The sequence below is a fragment of the Phaenicophaeus curvirostris genome, chromosome 12, assembly GCF_032191515.1.
Source record: "Phaenicophaeus curvirostris isolate KB17595 chromosome 12, BPBGC_Pcur_1.0, whole genome shotgun sequence".
NCBI classification, from domain to species: Eukaryota; Metazoa; Chordata; class Aves; order Cuculiformes; family Cuculidae; genus Phaenicophaeus; species Phaenicophaeus curvirostris.
The window spans coordinates 3,806,985-3,824,083 of record NC_091403.1 but is presented as its reverse complement, the minus strand read 5'-3'; the positions used below and the strand labels follow the sequence as shown (position 1 = coordinate 3,824,083).

General features: G+C 36.2%; 1 protein-coding gene across 2 annotated transcripts in view; it reads right to left on the bottom strand.

The window, feature by feature from the left end:
• Positions 1-17,099, bottom strand: part of WDR72 (WD repeat domain 72) — a 93,698-nt gene that overhangs the window by 47,828 nt on the left and 28,771 nt on the right. For both annotated transcript variants that reach the window (XM_069866856.1, XM_069866857.1), the window contains exon 14: positions 819-1,639. In XM_069866856.1, coding sequence (XP_069722957.1) covers positions 819-1,639 — 821 coding nt within the window. The remainder of the gene's footprint in view (positions 1-818; positions 1,640-17,099) is intronic.

The window sequence follows — 17,099 nt, the reverse complement described above, 5'->3', positions numbered from 1 at the left end:
ATGCCTAAAGTTTTGTTGAAAATGCACACATACTCGCAGCATCAGGACCAATATTTTTTGTCCTCCTCCTTGCCTCTGAGCCATAGCATCACCAACACAGAAGTGAATTGCCCCTAGTATGATAAATATAGACCAACCTAGGTTTGCTGAACAACAGAAGTCTGTGAACAATATCTATTGCCTGATTAGTATGCTCTAAATAATGTTGAGGATGCTATTTTTCCTTTAATGCTGAAAAGCCATTTAGTCAATTTGTTTTGAGTAACATAAATGGTTACTTTGGATGGGACTTACAAGGTAAGGGCTGATGAGGCATTCATTCCCAGTAGCTGCTATTTTCACTGAGGGAGTTTTACTTTTGGTAGTATAACTAGGACAGACTGTTCTCGTCTCGCATGTTTTATTTATCTGTGGAGCCAAAGGTTTAATGGTAAAGGAAGCATATTGCTTACAGGGAATGGAAATTAAAATGGCACAAATGTGCTAATGCATGTCTCAAAATGTGCCTGAAGAGACTTCATTATTCTACTTAGTCTAAACTGTAAGGAAAGGAGTGATCTCTGGAAAAATGGAAGTGTGAAGCTGGATAATTCAAGTTCTTGTTCTGTTAAAAAAAAAAATCTTGCGTCACTTTTCTCATCTACTAAACAGAGAAGTATAAAAACACTTAACTTTACCCCAATCACCTTTTGTTCAAAGAATGTCCTATAAAAAGCTCTAGAGAAAGAAGTCTATATTTAAGAAAAGTATTTGTTTCATATTTTTCACTTTTTAGCCACTATAAAGGAAGAAAAGACAAATAACAAAAATGTTCTTACCTTTCGATTTCACCAGTAACTTCTGAAGGCATGCTCATTATCCTGTTGATTAAAGCTACTCTGCTAAATAAGAAGAATACTGTTTCCAGTCCTTTTGTTCCAGAAGCATTGTTTTCGAGTCCATCCTTCTTTCCAGCTTGCCCTTCAGTTGCAGCAAGGTACTTATTTGACAAATCAAGCACTCTTTTCGGAAAGTAGTTAATTTCTGTATGTTCTTCTAGCACACCACAACTGGTACCTTTCCCTCCCGGCAACATTAGCGATAGGTGGTTTTCACTTGATATCAGTCCAAAAGACACAGGACACTGAAGTCTCAAGATATCTAAGTGTCTAACACAAAGATTATCTATTTCTTTATCTATATCCCATGGTAAGACACACGACAACAGCAGTTTAGCTGTATCAATGGTGACATTCACATCAACGTTTCCTGATGGTTGCATTCTAGTCTTTCTTGAACTCTTCATTTTTTTCTGTCTTTTTACACCACCACTTTCTTCCAAAGGCTTAGCTGCATTATTATCCCTGCAGACCTGGTCGGAGCAAACAGCATCTACTTGCCCATCCACTGGAGATACGGAGCCAGCAGTTTTACTTCTTTTTAATGTCAGTGCCCTTTTCTCAGTAGTACTTTTGACTCTTTCTAGGGCGTCATGGCTGTGGAATGAATTTGATGACTTTAATCCATTGAGTTGAGATGACAGCAGAATTTCCTCAAGTTTTTCCACATCAAATAAGAGAACATGAAAGTTTGCATTGTTCCATTTTGTTTTAACTGGCAAAATAGTAAAGGGCTGTTGGACGCAGCTGGTATCAGTTAACTGTAAGAAAAATATTAAGTGTCCAAATACAAGTTCATAGCGTTTTGTAATTTCCAAGATACTAGTATAGAATTACATATGGAATTTTGGCCAAATCTATTAACTCCATTAAGTTAAACTTAATTATATTCACTCACTTCTTACTAAGGAAAGAGGATTTTCTTCCAAATAGCTTAAGCTACACAGAGACATATGCATGTCAATACTATAATACAGGCTCCCTAGCACCTTCAATTACACAGCCATTCTATAAATTGCATATATATTTGCCAAAACTCTAGGCTTGTATATCTTTGGCTAGGTCACATTTCAAACTAAAAGGCTTTTAGGAAAGTTTTAAAGAAAAAAGGTTTGGTTTTGGCTTTGTTTTTAAAAAAAAATAAAGCTAGAGAAATGAATACCATAACGCCAAAAACTCTTGCAAGCCTTAAGAATCTGCATTGCAGCAATTTGATAAACGTCAAATAAAGACTATGCCTTCTGCCATTTCACAGCATGAAAAACTATCTTAAAGTTACTTAACTCTGAGTTAAGTTGCATATACTTTAGCAGCAACAATAAAGAACTTGCTTAATTAGATCCCCAGTTATAAAATGAATTACCTTAGGCAAAAATAATTGAAAGTAAAAGGCTACAGAGCTACTACAACGCTTGTGAACATCTGACTTGTCCTTATGACACACTATTTCCAACCTGGATGCTTCTAAAGTTCCCTGTACTTCATCACCAACTTTAAAGGTCATTCACAGCAACAGATTTACAGAGCATCATTTCAGTTCCACATAGTGAAGAAACAACTGGGCTGGTATAAATACACATCTGACTATTGCTGTAATGAACACCCAAGGAAAATTGTTTACAAATCCTCCTAAAATCTGGTAGAAACGAAGATTTGAGAACAGCTACAATTAGAGTTCATTTTTATTTTCCCAGTGTCCTTGGCACAGGGCAGATACCGTGCTGTGACAAACTCCTGAAGAGGGGATGTCTTTGGACACATTAAAAATCAGCTCCTTAAAACAAACACCAAGGAAAAACCTACCCACAGAAATGCTCATTACAAACAATCTCTCCTGGACACTAGACTCACAGAATGTAGTCTAAGCATACAGTAGAAACAGAAAGAATAGAAAGAATACAATAATTGAGAAGAAAAATTAGGATAAGGAAGTCTTTTCTTTTAGGAACTACAGTTTGGATACTAAGTAGGACGAGTGGAAAGAAGGCAAGAGCAAGAATAAACACAAGGATGAAGAAAAATATTCATATGAAGCCATGTGAATGGAGGATATATGCAGGGAGGAATAAGATCCCAAGTAAGAACAAGTCTGAGGGGGAAATTCCAAAATATGTCCTGTAGCCCTTTGGATATTTCTATGTAAGGAAAACATTCCATTCTTGCTTTTCCCCGACTCCAGCTTCCCAGGAGTGCTTCAGGAGAGATGCCTTGCCTTGGGCTTCTGTGCCAGCTAATTTTCAAAAGCCTTTAAGGAGAAGAAAAACAACAAGTTCCCTCAGATCTCATTTCCCAATCAAGATCCACTTACAGGAGTGGATTCACGCCTCACGCATCTCTACATTCAGAAGAAAAACATTTCACACTCCTGCTGCCCTTTTCCCCAATACAACTTTCTATGTCTGTGTGAATTCCCAGCATGACAGAGCTTCTGCAGGCTTCAGAAAGCACTAAGGGGGGTATGGTAGAATAGCAGCCTCTTTTGCTGCTTCCTTACTCCTTTTTTTTATTACAAAAGGACAGAACATACCTACCACCCAATGAAGAGTCTGCAATAACAACACTCCCAGAAACAGCTGATGAATATTAAAATTTTAAAAGGACGATCTCAATGTTTCACTAAAACCTATTTTAGTTATTGCCTGCATTTTAAAACATAAAATTCCTTTAAAGCAAAAAAAAAATAATTAAGTACTTTGTAAATATTGTCTCTGAGCATTGTAAACTTTTCAATTTATTTCTTTTTTCATATGAAATGTACTATTACAGAGAAATCACAGAAATGTTTAATGGCAGGAATGCCTATATGTCGTCTCAAACGTCTTGCTCTCATCAAACCTGATACTCCCATCTCACTGATACTTTTATGAAACTGCTGGTATTTTATAATTCATTTTTTTGAGGAAAAAAAACCACAACAAACATCCAACTGTAATTTGGAGCAAAAATCTTATTACTTCTGCATGCAACTAAAAACCTATCAAGACCTGAACTAAATGAAAAAAGAGCTGAATCATTAAAAATGCTCCAATAAACTTTCATTACAGAGACACTCCAGTCAAGGCTGTAGAAAAGCATCTGCTTTCTTTCACAGCAATAATCACGCTTCAGTACCAAGCAGCATTCCACGAAAGTACCGGGAAGATCATCCAGCAGAAAAGTTATGAGATCGTGGCACATAACATCTTCTATCAGAATTCTGCTGTATCTATTAAAGAGGTATATTTTACCTTCAGGGGAACAGCAGATGTGAGGGAGTATAAATTCTTCATTGATGCTTTTGCCCTTTTCTTTAAGCGCTTATGACTTTTATGTTTTTATTGTGCTGCACAAGCCTACAGTCTCAGCACTGTGTTCAGTCTAGCTGCTTCACCTCTGCCAACAAGGACAAGGAGAAAGATACCAAGAAGCAACGTTTCAGCCCAGTGATATTCTTGCAATCAATCCCACCAGCCTCCACATCGCAAGTGACGTACTTTTCTAGACAACTCTTGTGCATCTGCCCTGACCGACCCACGGTAGAAGCAGCTTTCTACATCCAGGAAAGAACAGGATTCAGGGAGGCTTTGAAATGGCAAGCTGTACTCCATGTGTAGCAGGTATCACTTCTGTAACAGCTCCCTAGTCTGCTGCTAAAGAGCTAGGACAAGAGAAGAGCAGGGGCAACAAAAAGACTCAGTTTAATTGATTTCTTCTGGTATGGAATCTAGTGTTGCTCCACAACTTACCAGCTTGTTGTTCTACCTCCTTTCTTCTCCCTTTACAGATCTTTATCAGAACACCTTAGTACCCAAGGAGAAGTCTGCCTGTGTTGGGGGGGCAGGGGTCTACCCTACCTGTTGCCCCTAAATACATCAGTATATGCCATTACCTTTAACAGGTTTAAGACAGACATACCACATAAAAATTTCATGTAAAGTACAATTCAAGTGTTATTTTGCCTAGCTGCCTTCTCATCTCTAAAGGCCTTTTTCCCCTGGGATCCCACTTGTTCTAGGAACACTATTCCACTTAAAACACACACTTCCATTAGCTGTCAGGGATTCCCATACTGTTTCAGTTCCTTATATATATGTACTTTCTCCACGCACCAGCTTTCTTGACCAGATAAATTCTATTGTGGGGTTTGTGCTAAAAACAGATTTGACAAGAATTGTCTTGACGTTCATTTTACATAAAGGAAATAAAGTGGTAGAGTCACACGGCAGATTTTTAGAAGGCAAACCAGACTCAAAATATACTTAGACATCACTTCGGTACCACCAAAGAGAAATTGCTCAGTTCTCACGGTGTGTGGGTAGTATCAACTTCTGTGTAAAGTAAGTCCTGAAGTATTAAATGTGACTCTTTCTTACAGACTTTTGTCCTTCTTTATCCACTGTGCTCTCACTTTATCCCAAACATAACAGGATAGAAGTAATAGAAAATGGGCCTCAAAGTTTCCAGTTCATGCAGAATGAATCTTGCTGTGTAAAGCATAAATGTGAACTATTCTGCTGATTCTAATTATTTTTAACTACGTAATATTAGAGGCATTTAAATGTGTTCCTTCAAGTTATCACTTGTGAGAGAGAGAGTATATTTTAATCCATAAACGTTAAACAAGTCAGAAAAAAGATCAGTCCCCTCTTTTATCCACTAGTTGCTGCCTGCAAAAGTTCAAGAAAATATTAGACAGGAAGTGAACAACTTACTTCTACGTGAGATTAGTTAGGTTTCAGGGTGGTGGGTGAGTTTAATTAGAGCACTGTCAAAGGAGAATAGAAGATTCTTTCCTTAACAGAAGCTGAGATGCTTCTGATTCCTTTGGAGTGGGAGACTTTCTCTTATTTGTCTGTGTTTTTAGGGCAGATTTGTGCTTTTCTATTTCAACAGTCACTAGACTATTGGCTTTTAATTGAAGCCCAATAAAACAGCAAGCTTAAGTACATGATAAAAGTCTGTCAGATAAACAAGACTTCCTCTTTTAAAGAGTAATTACTTAATAATATACTGACTATAAAGAAATTTGCTAATTTAATCACCACCATCCTGCGGTCTGCTCATTTGTTTTCAGCGAAGAGTTCCTATGAACAAAAGGACTTCACCCTTGCAAACAAGTACTTTCAAGTAAAACCCAGCATGAAATCACTAAAACCACTGCAATTTATCGCCTTTAAGAAGTTTCGTGATATGATTGTTTCTGAAAAGTGACATTTCAGAATACAATACCAGCATGTTTTCAATGAAATTAACATTTATTTTTGTCATAAAATCATAGAATAACCAGGTTGGAAAAGACCCACCGGATCATTGAGTCCAACCATTCCTATCAAATACTAAACCATGCCCCTCAGCGCCTTGTCCACCCGTCCCTTAAACCCCTCCAGGGAAGGTGACTCAACCCCCTCCCTGGGCAGCCTCTGCCAGTGCCCAATGACCCTTTCTGTGAAAAATTTTTCCCTAATGTCCAGCCTAAACCTGCCCTGGCAGAGCTTGAGGCCATTTCCCCTTGTCCTGTCCCCTGTCACTTGGGGACGTAATCTAATCCTGAATAACACCACAAAGACAACTGAAAAGGTAGAAAGTATTTATGTGTTTCAATCACTTACTGTTCATTAAGTCTGCAGCAATTGAGAACATTGACAGTAGAATTGTTTGGTTTTTTACAACTAAAAGGTGAAGAACCTCAGTTACAGAAATGGAAGAGTTGAGTGGGCCAGTAGAACATGCCAACAAAAAAAATGTATTGAGGGCTAAGAATTTCCTGTATCTTGATCATGACAGTCACTGGGAGGTCAACAGAATTTCAGAGCTTCTAACGTTTCTCAGACTCATGTCTCATCATTGTTCAGACTCTAGACTCACAAAAAATAAGCATGCCTCACAGCTGCTTGTAAAAGTTATTTAGCTAATCCCAGCCGGTCTCTTACATTTGTACTTCATGGAGCTGGAAAAACTGTTTTAACTGAAGCGCGGCTGCCACACCTAGGGCTCAAACATAAACTCATATTGCCAGTGACAGCTCTATTGTATTCACCATGATGCTTTATACTTGGATAGTAGAAAGCAATAACACAGCTACTGGTTTCAGTTTGTGGGGTTTCTTTGTTGTTTCTGTTTTGGTTTTTTTTTAAAATGTATTTATTTAAATACACAATAGCTTAGTAGGTGCCTTGATTTGCATAGATATTTCTTCTTTTTAATCTTTTTGAAGAAAATAGTAGCAGTACATATAACTTACGTAAGAGAAAGAATTATGCTTGGGGCACATGTTTGCAGGTGTTACCTGACGCACAGCTTTGCAAAAGAGGAAATATGCAATTGTCTCATGGAACTCTCTCAGAAAACAAATACATAAGCAATGCACAAAATGGCTGGCACAGCGTAAATTAAAGCATTAAATTCACTTCTGAATCCTCTGAGCCCTCAGTTGCTAGAGATGGTAGTTGATAGTAGTAAAAAAAAAAAAATTGCCTCCTTGAAATGTGCTTGGTGGACAGCAGCTTGATGATTGGCAGCACAAATAGAAGACAAACGAAAAAGCCTTCAATCTGCAGCTGATGCACAGGAAGAACATGGGGAGCTGAGTTTACAATAGAGAAAACATTACCAAGCTAATGGCACAGGCAATCATTTGACCACCATGCATCTCTGATAGCAGCAGGGCATCCATTTTCAGTTAAGTGTTAGGGTACCTTTTCGCTTTCTCTGACCACTGCAGGGGTAAAACAACCTAGTGCGTGAAACCCACTGACTGGTAATAAATTACTATATTGGATACTTTTTGTTTTCTTTCAGCAATGACTTTACTGTGTATTCCTGCTATCATTACCAATTAAAGTGGAGATCGCGTTAGCAAGCTATATCTAACTGTATATCAGTCCCTATGCTCCAATTGCTTTGGCAAGTATCACAGGGTCAAGAGGCTCCTTTGACCTTTATCAGCTAAGTCTCTCCGACCACTCACTATTTGAAGCAATCTCGGCTGAACAGATGGACACTTTTGCAGACTCTATAAAGCTTAGAATATAAAGATAAATGAAATTGTGTTTGGGGCTTCAAACTGGTTTATGAGCATAAAATATTGTTAGCAAGTTCCACAAAAACCTCAGATTTCAAACAGCACATCTTAAATCCATACCATGAACACAACACCTCTTTATCTATTAGGAAATTGTATTTATTTGTCCTAGCTTCTACAGATAAAACTAAAAACTTGATAACTTACATGTCTAGTTAGTACAAAGTCACTTCTGAATTTAGAAAGCCTAATTTAATTACTTTAATCATTAAAAGACAAGAAAGAAGAAAATGTAATATACTTTTTTTTTTACCACACTGGTCAGTTAGAGCAGCATAACACACATAACCGAACAGATCATTAAGTGGAAGAAGACTAAAACAGCTGTATACTACACACCATTCAAAGAAGACTTGATCTTCAAGTTTCCCTGTCCTGAAATACCTCAAATATCCCTTTCTTAAAAGCTTTAAATGACTGCACCAAAAGTTTAAGTCATACAACATGAAAAAACATCTAGTTTCCTAGGTGATGGCTTGAGGAATTGGTACTAATTAGATATAAATGTGGTCTTGCAATCATATTTATGTATTTGTAACTGAAAAAATACAGTTCAATGATAACACTGAATGGTCTTTTTTTGAGCTAAATCACATCAGCAAACCTGCCCTGTTAAGTTCATAACTTCAAGTAACAAATGTTATACGGGCTTAACTAGATTTAGTGTTGAAAATTTCTTGAATTGGATAAAACTATGGGATACTTTTTTGTTTGTATAAGCCTGGCTTGGTTTTCAGAATAATAAATTCCTGAGAAGTAAAATTCTGATCTGCATCTCTCAGGATGTCATGGAAGTTTCACAGGAATACATGCCCAAAACATTTTTTTTAGTCCTTCACTCTAATATCATCCCAACTCAACCAGCAAGTCAAAACTGCCTTACTAACGACCAACTTGCTGTCATTTGCAAATACACAGCTGTCTTATTTTTGTGCTCAGCTGAAAGGATAAACAATCCAGAATATGTGTAAAGATGCATTTAGTTAAAAAAAGTAACAAACAGCAGGTATAAAATTGAAATAACTCTTAAATGGATACCATACATAGGTTTTTCTAAAAGAACCTGCATAGGAAGAAAGGATGCAAATTGTCTCATGTAAAGACCATATGCACCTTTTGATCCAATATAAGTCCTATCTGCAATCCACACATGCCTGCCACTATGTCTAACCCTGCCTACACCTCCCAGAGCTTAGAATTTAGGGAGTGTGCAAACAATTTCTGTTGCTAAAGGTATCCACCACCACCCAAAGTGGGCAGACAGGTGAGGCCTGCCTGCCTCTCCAAAGAAATGCTGGACTTCTGCATAGGGTGAAGAGTAAAGGCGCAACTACACCAAATTCATATTCCTTACCTTCAGACACTTGACTTGGTTACGGGCAGACAATCCTCTTTATGGGGCATTCAGAACTTTCTCTTATTCATTTACCTGGTTTAGACCTCAGGACAGGAACGACGTTTAAAAAGCCTGGAGTCAATAGTGTTGTCCCAGTTTGCTTTCACGTGCTTGACCTGAGGCTTCATCATTTGGCCAATGCAGTCCCAAACAAAGGTGTCAATTCATGATGAACTTTCCTATACGAACTAGGTTTAAAGAAACAGCTTTGGACTTGTTTTACATTACTTTCATATTATTCATCAGAACAACTCTGGTCAGATTACTGAGGATGTCCAGAACCTCCTAAGAATCCCTCTCCCACACAGAACAGGCTACAAGATTTTTTGAGTTCACATCACCAATCTCTGTCTATGAATTTAACTGCAACATAAGCATAACCTCTTTCCTTCCAACACTACAATCTTGATCCTCTTTTTTAATCCCAGCGGAGAGCATTATTCTTGCAACACTTTGAATGGTAATTATATTAGCACTCCTGATGAGTCTGTGGCACAATCTAAGTAATTAAGCCAAGGAGTCCTCAAGCTCAAGCTGTATGATAAACAGCCTAAGCAACTGGACAACCTCCCCGATTTTATCATGTATGGAAGACCAGCATCAGCCAGATTATTGGCCAGAGGAATCTACCAGGCACAAATTTTGCCAACACATCTATCGCTCAATGTAGAGACCTAGTATGAAAATTAAATGTTTCTCATATTTTGTTTTCATTTCCACACTGTCTATCTTTTCATCACAGGCACTGAACTTAAATTTTCCATCTGCTTGAAGGCAAATGTACTTGTTAAAGTTATCCTAGAGACAAATTATAGCATCGTATCAAAGAATAACTGGTGAGTAAAGGTAATATACAGAATATTTTTCACATTAGTTTTCAACAGCAGGAAACAAGTCTACATTTTGTTTTTAAGGAAAAGATTTGAAGAAACACATGTGATATATTGACAAGTTCACACACAACTTTTGCTTTGCTCTAGAATACCAATCACTGCCTGTTCAGTCATGCTGTATCAGAAAGGCAATTCTAAAAACAATACCCTTAACAAAGCCTCTTCTAATGTTTTTTCTACAGAAAGAACATAAAAATGAACTGGAGATCCACTCATCTCAAAGTAAGACCCGTCTTTGACATGGACAGTCTCTGCTCTATGAAAAGTTTAGATAGAAGGGAAAGAAATGTACTTGTAAATGAAGTCTTACTAATTTATATACTAAAGATTCAAATACTCTGTCGATCTCTAAATATATTAACTTCTCTTGAATGTAGAAGTAAATTTCCTAACCATATCTTTTGAAATATATAGGGCTCGGTGATGAGGGGTAACCAAAACAATCTTAGCCTTATTCAGCACTTGAGAAGAAGAGTCATTAGAGGGAACATCTCCCGTGTTTCCTAGATCATCAACTGGACAAACAATGCTACAGCAATCTACAAAACACAGATCACTCATGGATCTAGGAATTATTGTACTGAACAATTTACTGGATGAACGAACATCCAAATATCTCCGAGAACAATGCTGAATGTGGAGATCCTGCCGGCATGACCTTAGAAGGAGGGTACAAGTATGAGAATATAGCTTTACTTCTCCTAAGAAGGATTGACGTATATAAAAATTAAGTTACCAGCTCATGGCTGGCTGCTGACTCCAACTGAAATAACATATTTGCCCTGGGCTGCTCTGATAGCAACTTTCCCATATTGAATTATAAAGAGTCCCAACTCATGAAATTTATGTACGTAAAAAATACTACAGCAAATCCTAAGTAAGTGACTTCCTACTAAAGAAACAGAACTAAAGAAATTGTGAGATTAAATTCTTAAACATTAAAATCTTGTCCAGAAAATGCCATTCTTAAACTCAGGAAAAGGTAAGTTGGACTTTCTTCACATCCTATACCATTCTAGGATGCGGACAAACCTGACGGGCTGATTCATCTTCTCCACAAGTATTGCAAGAGCCAATCTTACCACCAGAACAAACTAAGGTTTGAGTATTAATACACAGAAAAACATGTCAAGAGAATGGAAATGTAATAACTGCTTTTGCTTTGTTTTAAATAGAACCACAATTTAACTTAGTACTTTATTTCTTCTACTTAATTGAGATAAGACATTCAACTAGTTATCAGAAGGAAGCTAGCAGGTAGCAAAGCTGTTCTTTTGCGGAGAAAGGTTTAGTGTTGCAAGTCCTAGCTCTATAATTGCATTTAATGTGCCCGTGTATTTCTGAACAAGTCACTGCTTTTTCTGAATAGGTGTGTGGAACTGAAACCTAGGAAAGTCAAAGATCTGAATTACTTATCTTAAGTAATACGAACTAAACTGTAAGAGGCCAGGAATTTAATGTTTAGAATAGAAAAGACTATCATCACAAACGTAAAGATTCCATCATCCTGCTGTCATGAATGGCGAAGAATTCTCAACACCACCACTGGACAACATGAAAACGTACAGGTTATAACACAGATAACATGATTTATTCTAGAATTATTAGAATTGGGTAGACCAGTTAGAAGAAAAATCACTTTAGGCTGATCTACAGAAGAAATCACATCTTAGGGACTAGAAAGTAGTAAAAATAAAAAGTAAGATTGGAAAACTCAAACTGTACACAGCTCCACAGCCAGAACTGAAAGAGACAATTGCAAGTGAAGATTAAGGTATCATGAACATCACTTCAGAAAGATAGAAGCCATGTTTCTAGCCATAAAGATAGGTCCCTAAAAAAACAAAATATGAACTTTGCTACAGTTTCCAAGGGACAGAGAAGGGAACTGCAGCATGGAGTCCAGGTATGGGAGAAGAGAAAAAAGAGGAAGATGGCAACAGCTAGGTTAGCTTCAATAAATTGTCTTTCAACGTGAAATACTTTACAAGGACTATTGTATTGACCTTAGAATTATTTCTAGTAGGACACTAGCACCTTTTTTCGCTTTAGTACAGGGTCTGATTAGTTGTCTAGGCAGGTAAATCAAAAATTTTGTCAGTCACCTTATGTATAGTAACAAAGAGAAAAAAGTTCATCAAACTGCATGGAAAATATTCAAAGCATTGAAATAAATAGTTCAGGCTTATTCTCAGATTTCTGTCAGCCTGTGTTACTTACTATCTGCATCTGCAAGAGTAAAATGTGTTACAATGTCACAATGGCAGCTTTTTACTTCAAATCAATGAAGAAAACACTGCAATCAAGTTCTTGTCTTGGCAGTAACTTTCAGCAAAGCCAACATGGTCCAGGCTATTGGTGCCTTTCAGGATCACGAGGCCTTTTAATTGGCACCAATTTAATCTCATAACTCTCAAGTTTTTATTTCACTGTACTTATGTTGCTACCTTGGTCCCTTAATAAAATAATTGATTGTGGAATTTCACAGGAAAAGTAGAACTGAAATGTTTAGCATCCTAGTCACGGGAGATATACATACATACATATATGTAAACTACTTTGTTCCTTGAAATTTTCCTATTTTGCTTAATATATCACTAAACACAGCTTCTGAACACAAGTTCCTGTGAGAAAATAGAAATGCCCTAGCAGCAACAGCAAAGATTACCACCTTCAAAGGAAAAACGGTCCACTGCTTTCTGCTTTCCTTTTTCTTAATAATCCGCTTCATGCAAATTATCAAGATCCGTAATTCCTTCTAATAATACTCTAACTATTACAAAAGAAAAGAAATAAAAGGAATCAATGTCCAACATACCACTGTTTATGATACCACTCCTGACTTCATATCTGATATGTATTATTTGGTATTTGTGCTTGTATCTTATTTCCATTTTTCTATCAATTTTTCCATCAGTAAGATTTAACTAGTAGTGATTTTCCAGGCTTACAATAACAATTTTGTTTTCAAACTGCATCCTTTACTACACTAAAAAAACCCCCAATCCTGCTATTGTCCTACAGTCTTCATTTGTCTTTTACTTATTCTGTGCAGCAACATAACTTAGTAGTTATTTATTATTTTTACTCTCTGTACATTGTTTCTTGGTTTAGAAGCATTTTGCCTTTGCATGTTTTATACAGAGAAGAATACGTACAAGACAATAAAAGTTGTTTGGAACAGTTAATACTAGGTATGTCGATTTAAAATATTTAAGATATGTTTACAAGTGTCACAGTAACAGGTACTTTAGTACACCAGCAAATTATTTCTAATAACGGCATAACTAAAAAAGAATTTTTACTATCTTATGTAAAAGCCTTATTTAGATATTTTTACTCTAGCTTCTGCACCATACATTAATGCTCAAAGAACAGTATTTTAAGAAATGATCAAATGAATAAACCAAGCAATAAATACATGTAGGAATCCTATAAAAGTTCATACATAAATTAAGCGATCCTTTCCCCTGCTCTTGTCTTGTTTATCTTATGCACACAGCAAAAAATTCCCTCATCTGGTCTAGCTCTTCTGTTGTATAATTCAGCAGTCCAAGGTTTTGTAATTATTGCATACATTTTTAAAGCTGCTTTTTTTTTTTTTTTTTCATTTTTTAACCAGAAGAAGCCCTAATTATAGTACTGAAATCACTAGATAAGTCGGTGCATGAGAAAGACAGATTTACATCCAAACTATTTCAGCTGACAAGCTAGGAAACTTTCTAGCATGAGTGGTTTCTGGAACATCAGGAAAACAATTGCCAGACACATCCAGCGTTTCGTGTGCATCACTGAAATCTTCAGATGACGCACTGATGCATTTTAATTTTATTTTTTTTTAAGCTTTTCACACAGCTCCAAATTTCAAACATAACTACGACTTAAATGTATAATGACAGCTTGTTTCATATAAACACCATGAGCACACAATCTAGGGAGTAGCCTATTGTAATTAAGAGCAGTGATTCAATACCTATTGCTACTGGCCAGGTATCATAGCAACCTTGTGTCACTGAATACTGCTGGAAAACTGTTCAGCACTAGCAAGAGTACGCTTCAGGAAAATCTACAATGGCACTACAGATTGTCAACATCTGTGGGGGTTGTTACACAGAGAACAACAAAGAAATCTGCTCTAAAAAATTCTGTGCTTAGAAAACTGACAGGGTTACTACAGTAGCAGTACAAAAAGGAAAAAACTAGAGAGAGGAAGGAAAGATCATTTTTTGTCATTAGTTACATAACTTATGCACCCACATCCTAATATCCCCACATATAAGCCGAGAGTTGAAATAATGCTGCATTATCACATTGTTTATGTACACCTACAAAGCACTCTTTTTCTATTTTGTTTACTAAACACAAGCATTCCTCACCAACGTTAATCTAAAAATAAAACAGACCCACTTTAAAATAATATTTAAACTTCCACAAATGAACTCTCAATACTCTTTTATAAATCTGAAAAAAAAAAAAAGAAAGAAAGAAACGGTTACTATGAACAAGAACCCAATATTGATTTTTCTGCGGTGCAGTAAAGCATCTCCATTCTATTTGGCTGCTGTCAAAGCCACTCTTTAACAGCTGGAGTCAAATTGCACTATTTACAGCAAGAGCCCTTGTCAAGTGGACCATAAGTATTCTAACAATACACTATTCAAATGGCACTTTGCCACACAAATTGCTGACTTGATGAATACCCTACGTCAATGACTAAGGCCAATATAAAAGTTTCATTTTTATGATAAGTTTTACATTCACATATTAAGTAAAGCTTTCTTGAAGAACTATTAAGCTATATATTTGGGTCTTTTGACAGTGAAAATAATTAAAATCTGTTTAAATATATCAAGGGGATTTGACAACATTAATATGGATCTTGTGTTAACTGCATTTGTCACACTCATCTGTTATTGGTACTCCCACTGGCACGTGCAGCACAATAAAAGAATTAAAATGGTGAAAACACCATGAAATCAAAGCATTCTGCTTTTGTATCTGTGATTTACATGATGACAAATGTTTTGGAAAAAAGCCTTTGAAGCTGGACTGCTGTGTGAGGATATTTTTCTTCTTTCTTCTTAGGACAGAGTGAAGACAGATCATTATTTGGCGAATGTTATTTTGTCTTAAATAGAATATTAATGATAAAAACAGAGTTAAGAAAAAATCCTGAATCTTACTTGCAATATTCCTGGGCCTATTCTCATTGTACAAAGGATCTATTGCAAGTGTAATATCAATACGACAGAATAGCTACTCCTCACTTTTTTCCTGTTACATAAATCTTCCAAAATGTAATTCTTAAACAGGCTAAAATTGACCACATTGTTTTGTTCTGGTTTTTTGGGTTTTTTTTACTTTTAAAAACAACATAACTGTTATTAACATTTTAGTGGGTTGTTAAATTTCTAATACACAATTTGCCAAAGAAGGGAATTGATAATTAAATACTCATTGTATACACTCAAGCTAAAATCTTTTGATAATCTGAAAGTTTCATGATAGTTGCATCTGTGAGATCATTATAGACTTAATATGGTGCGAAATGCTGCAAACTGATATCCACAGAACTCTTGGTAATTTCATGGGATCCAGATTTCAGGAGACTATTTCACGATGCTAAAATACAACGATCCAAAGACTCACAACAGAGCTTTTTAAAAACCTAAAATGTTTTCTGCATAAGAACTAAGGAGAAAGGCAGACTTCATAAAAAGTCTTTATTTCAGCAATAACAAAACAGCATTAAAAAAAAGCTGTAAAGCTTCACACTCGTTTTGTGTAGCCCGAATTGAGCTTCTGGAATAGCATTAAGGGGAGCCCTATTGTTACATTCTTCCCAGGTTCAGCTACTTTCTGTAGCCTCCAGCATCTCCTATGCCCACCTACAGAACCTGCTCTAATGGGAACGCAGGTGGGAAGCAGCACCCAATGCAATAAACAGATTTTTCATGAACAAAAAGTAGTTTCCCCAAGTATAGAAATTAAATTTGTTATGAAAACAGTCTAAAGTAACATGACTACAATGACAAAACGAAGGTGATATAAAAAAGAAGATATTTTGACTGTCATAGGGATTTCTAAGAGATATCAATAATATTCTCTCAACACAAATTTTCCACTAGGACAAGATAACTTATCAACAAAGTTTAAGCAAGAAAATGGAATATTTTCTTAAGAAAGAAGAGCAGCCGAGATGCGTGTCTGATCAAGAAAAGCACTATAAATTATTACAACTCCACTGCCACCTTTTTGAGACATTATTTCTAATCAAAGATTACGATAAACCCCAAAGCATGTTGAACTCCACACTTTAAAATTTACCAAAACCTATTTTCTCATATTCCATGAGCAGCACATTTTTCTTTCCAGCCACTTAAATCAATTCAATTTTCTACTTAAAAGGCACGACCAAAACTACACCTCAAACACAACTACAATAACTTTTTCTGTTGTTCCTCTTTACAAAGGAAAGAAGAAACTATTCCCTTTAATAAACTAACAGTGAGATCAGATTCTGTGTCAATGGCCAACTAGTGCACCATCTGCCCCACAACATGTTCAGCGGGATTACGCTCTAATAAGACTTTTCAGAAAATGGGATCAAAAAGAACTTGAGAAATCAAACTAAGGTTAGTAAAAGGTCAAAGTTAAAAATTAAGAGTTAAACAACAACCATTGTAAACTCAAAGTTATGTGTAAATTTATAGCCACAATAAAGACCAGAAAAGAAAACTCAATCATGAGGACTTGGATTAATTTGTAATTTTATCAGACAGAATTTTGCAATATATAGTATTTAATTTACCACTATTAATAAAGCTAGAAAAAGGACCATTCTGAAGGCTTTTCCCACACAACTTCAGGAA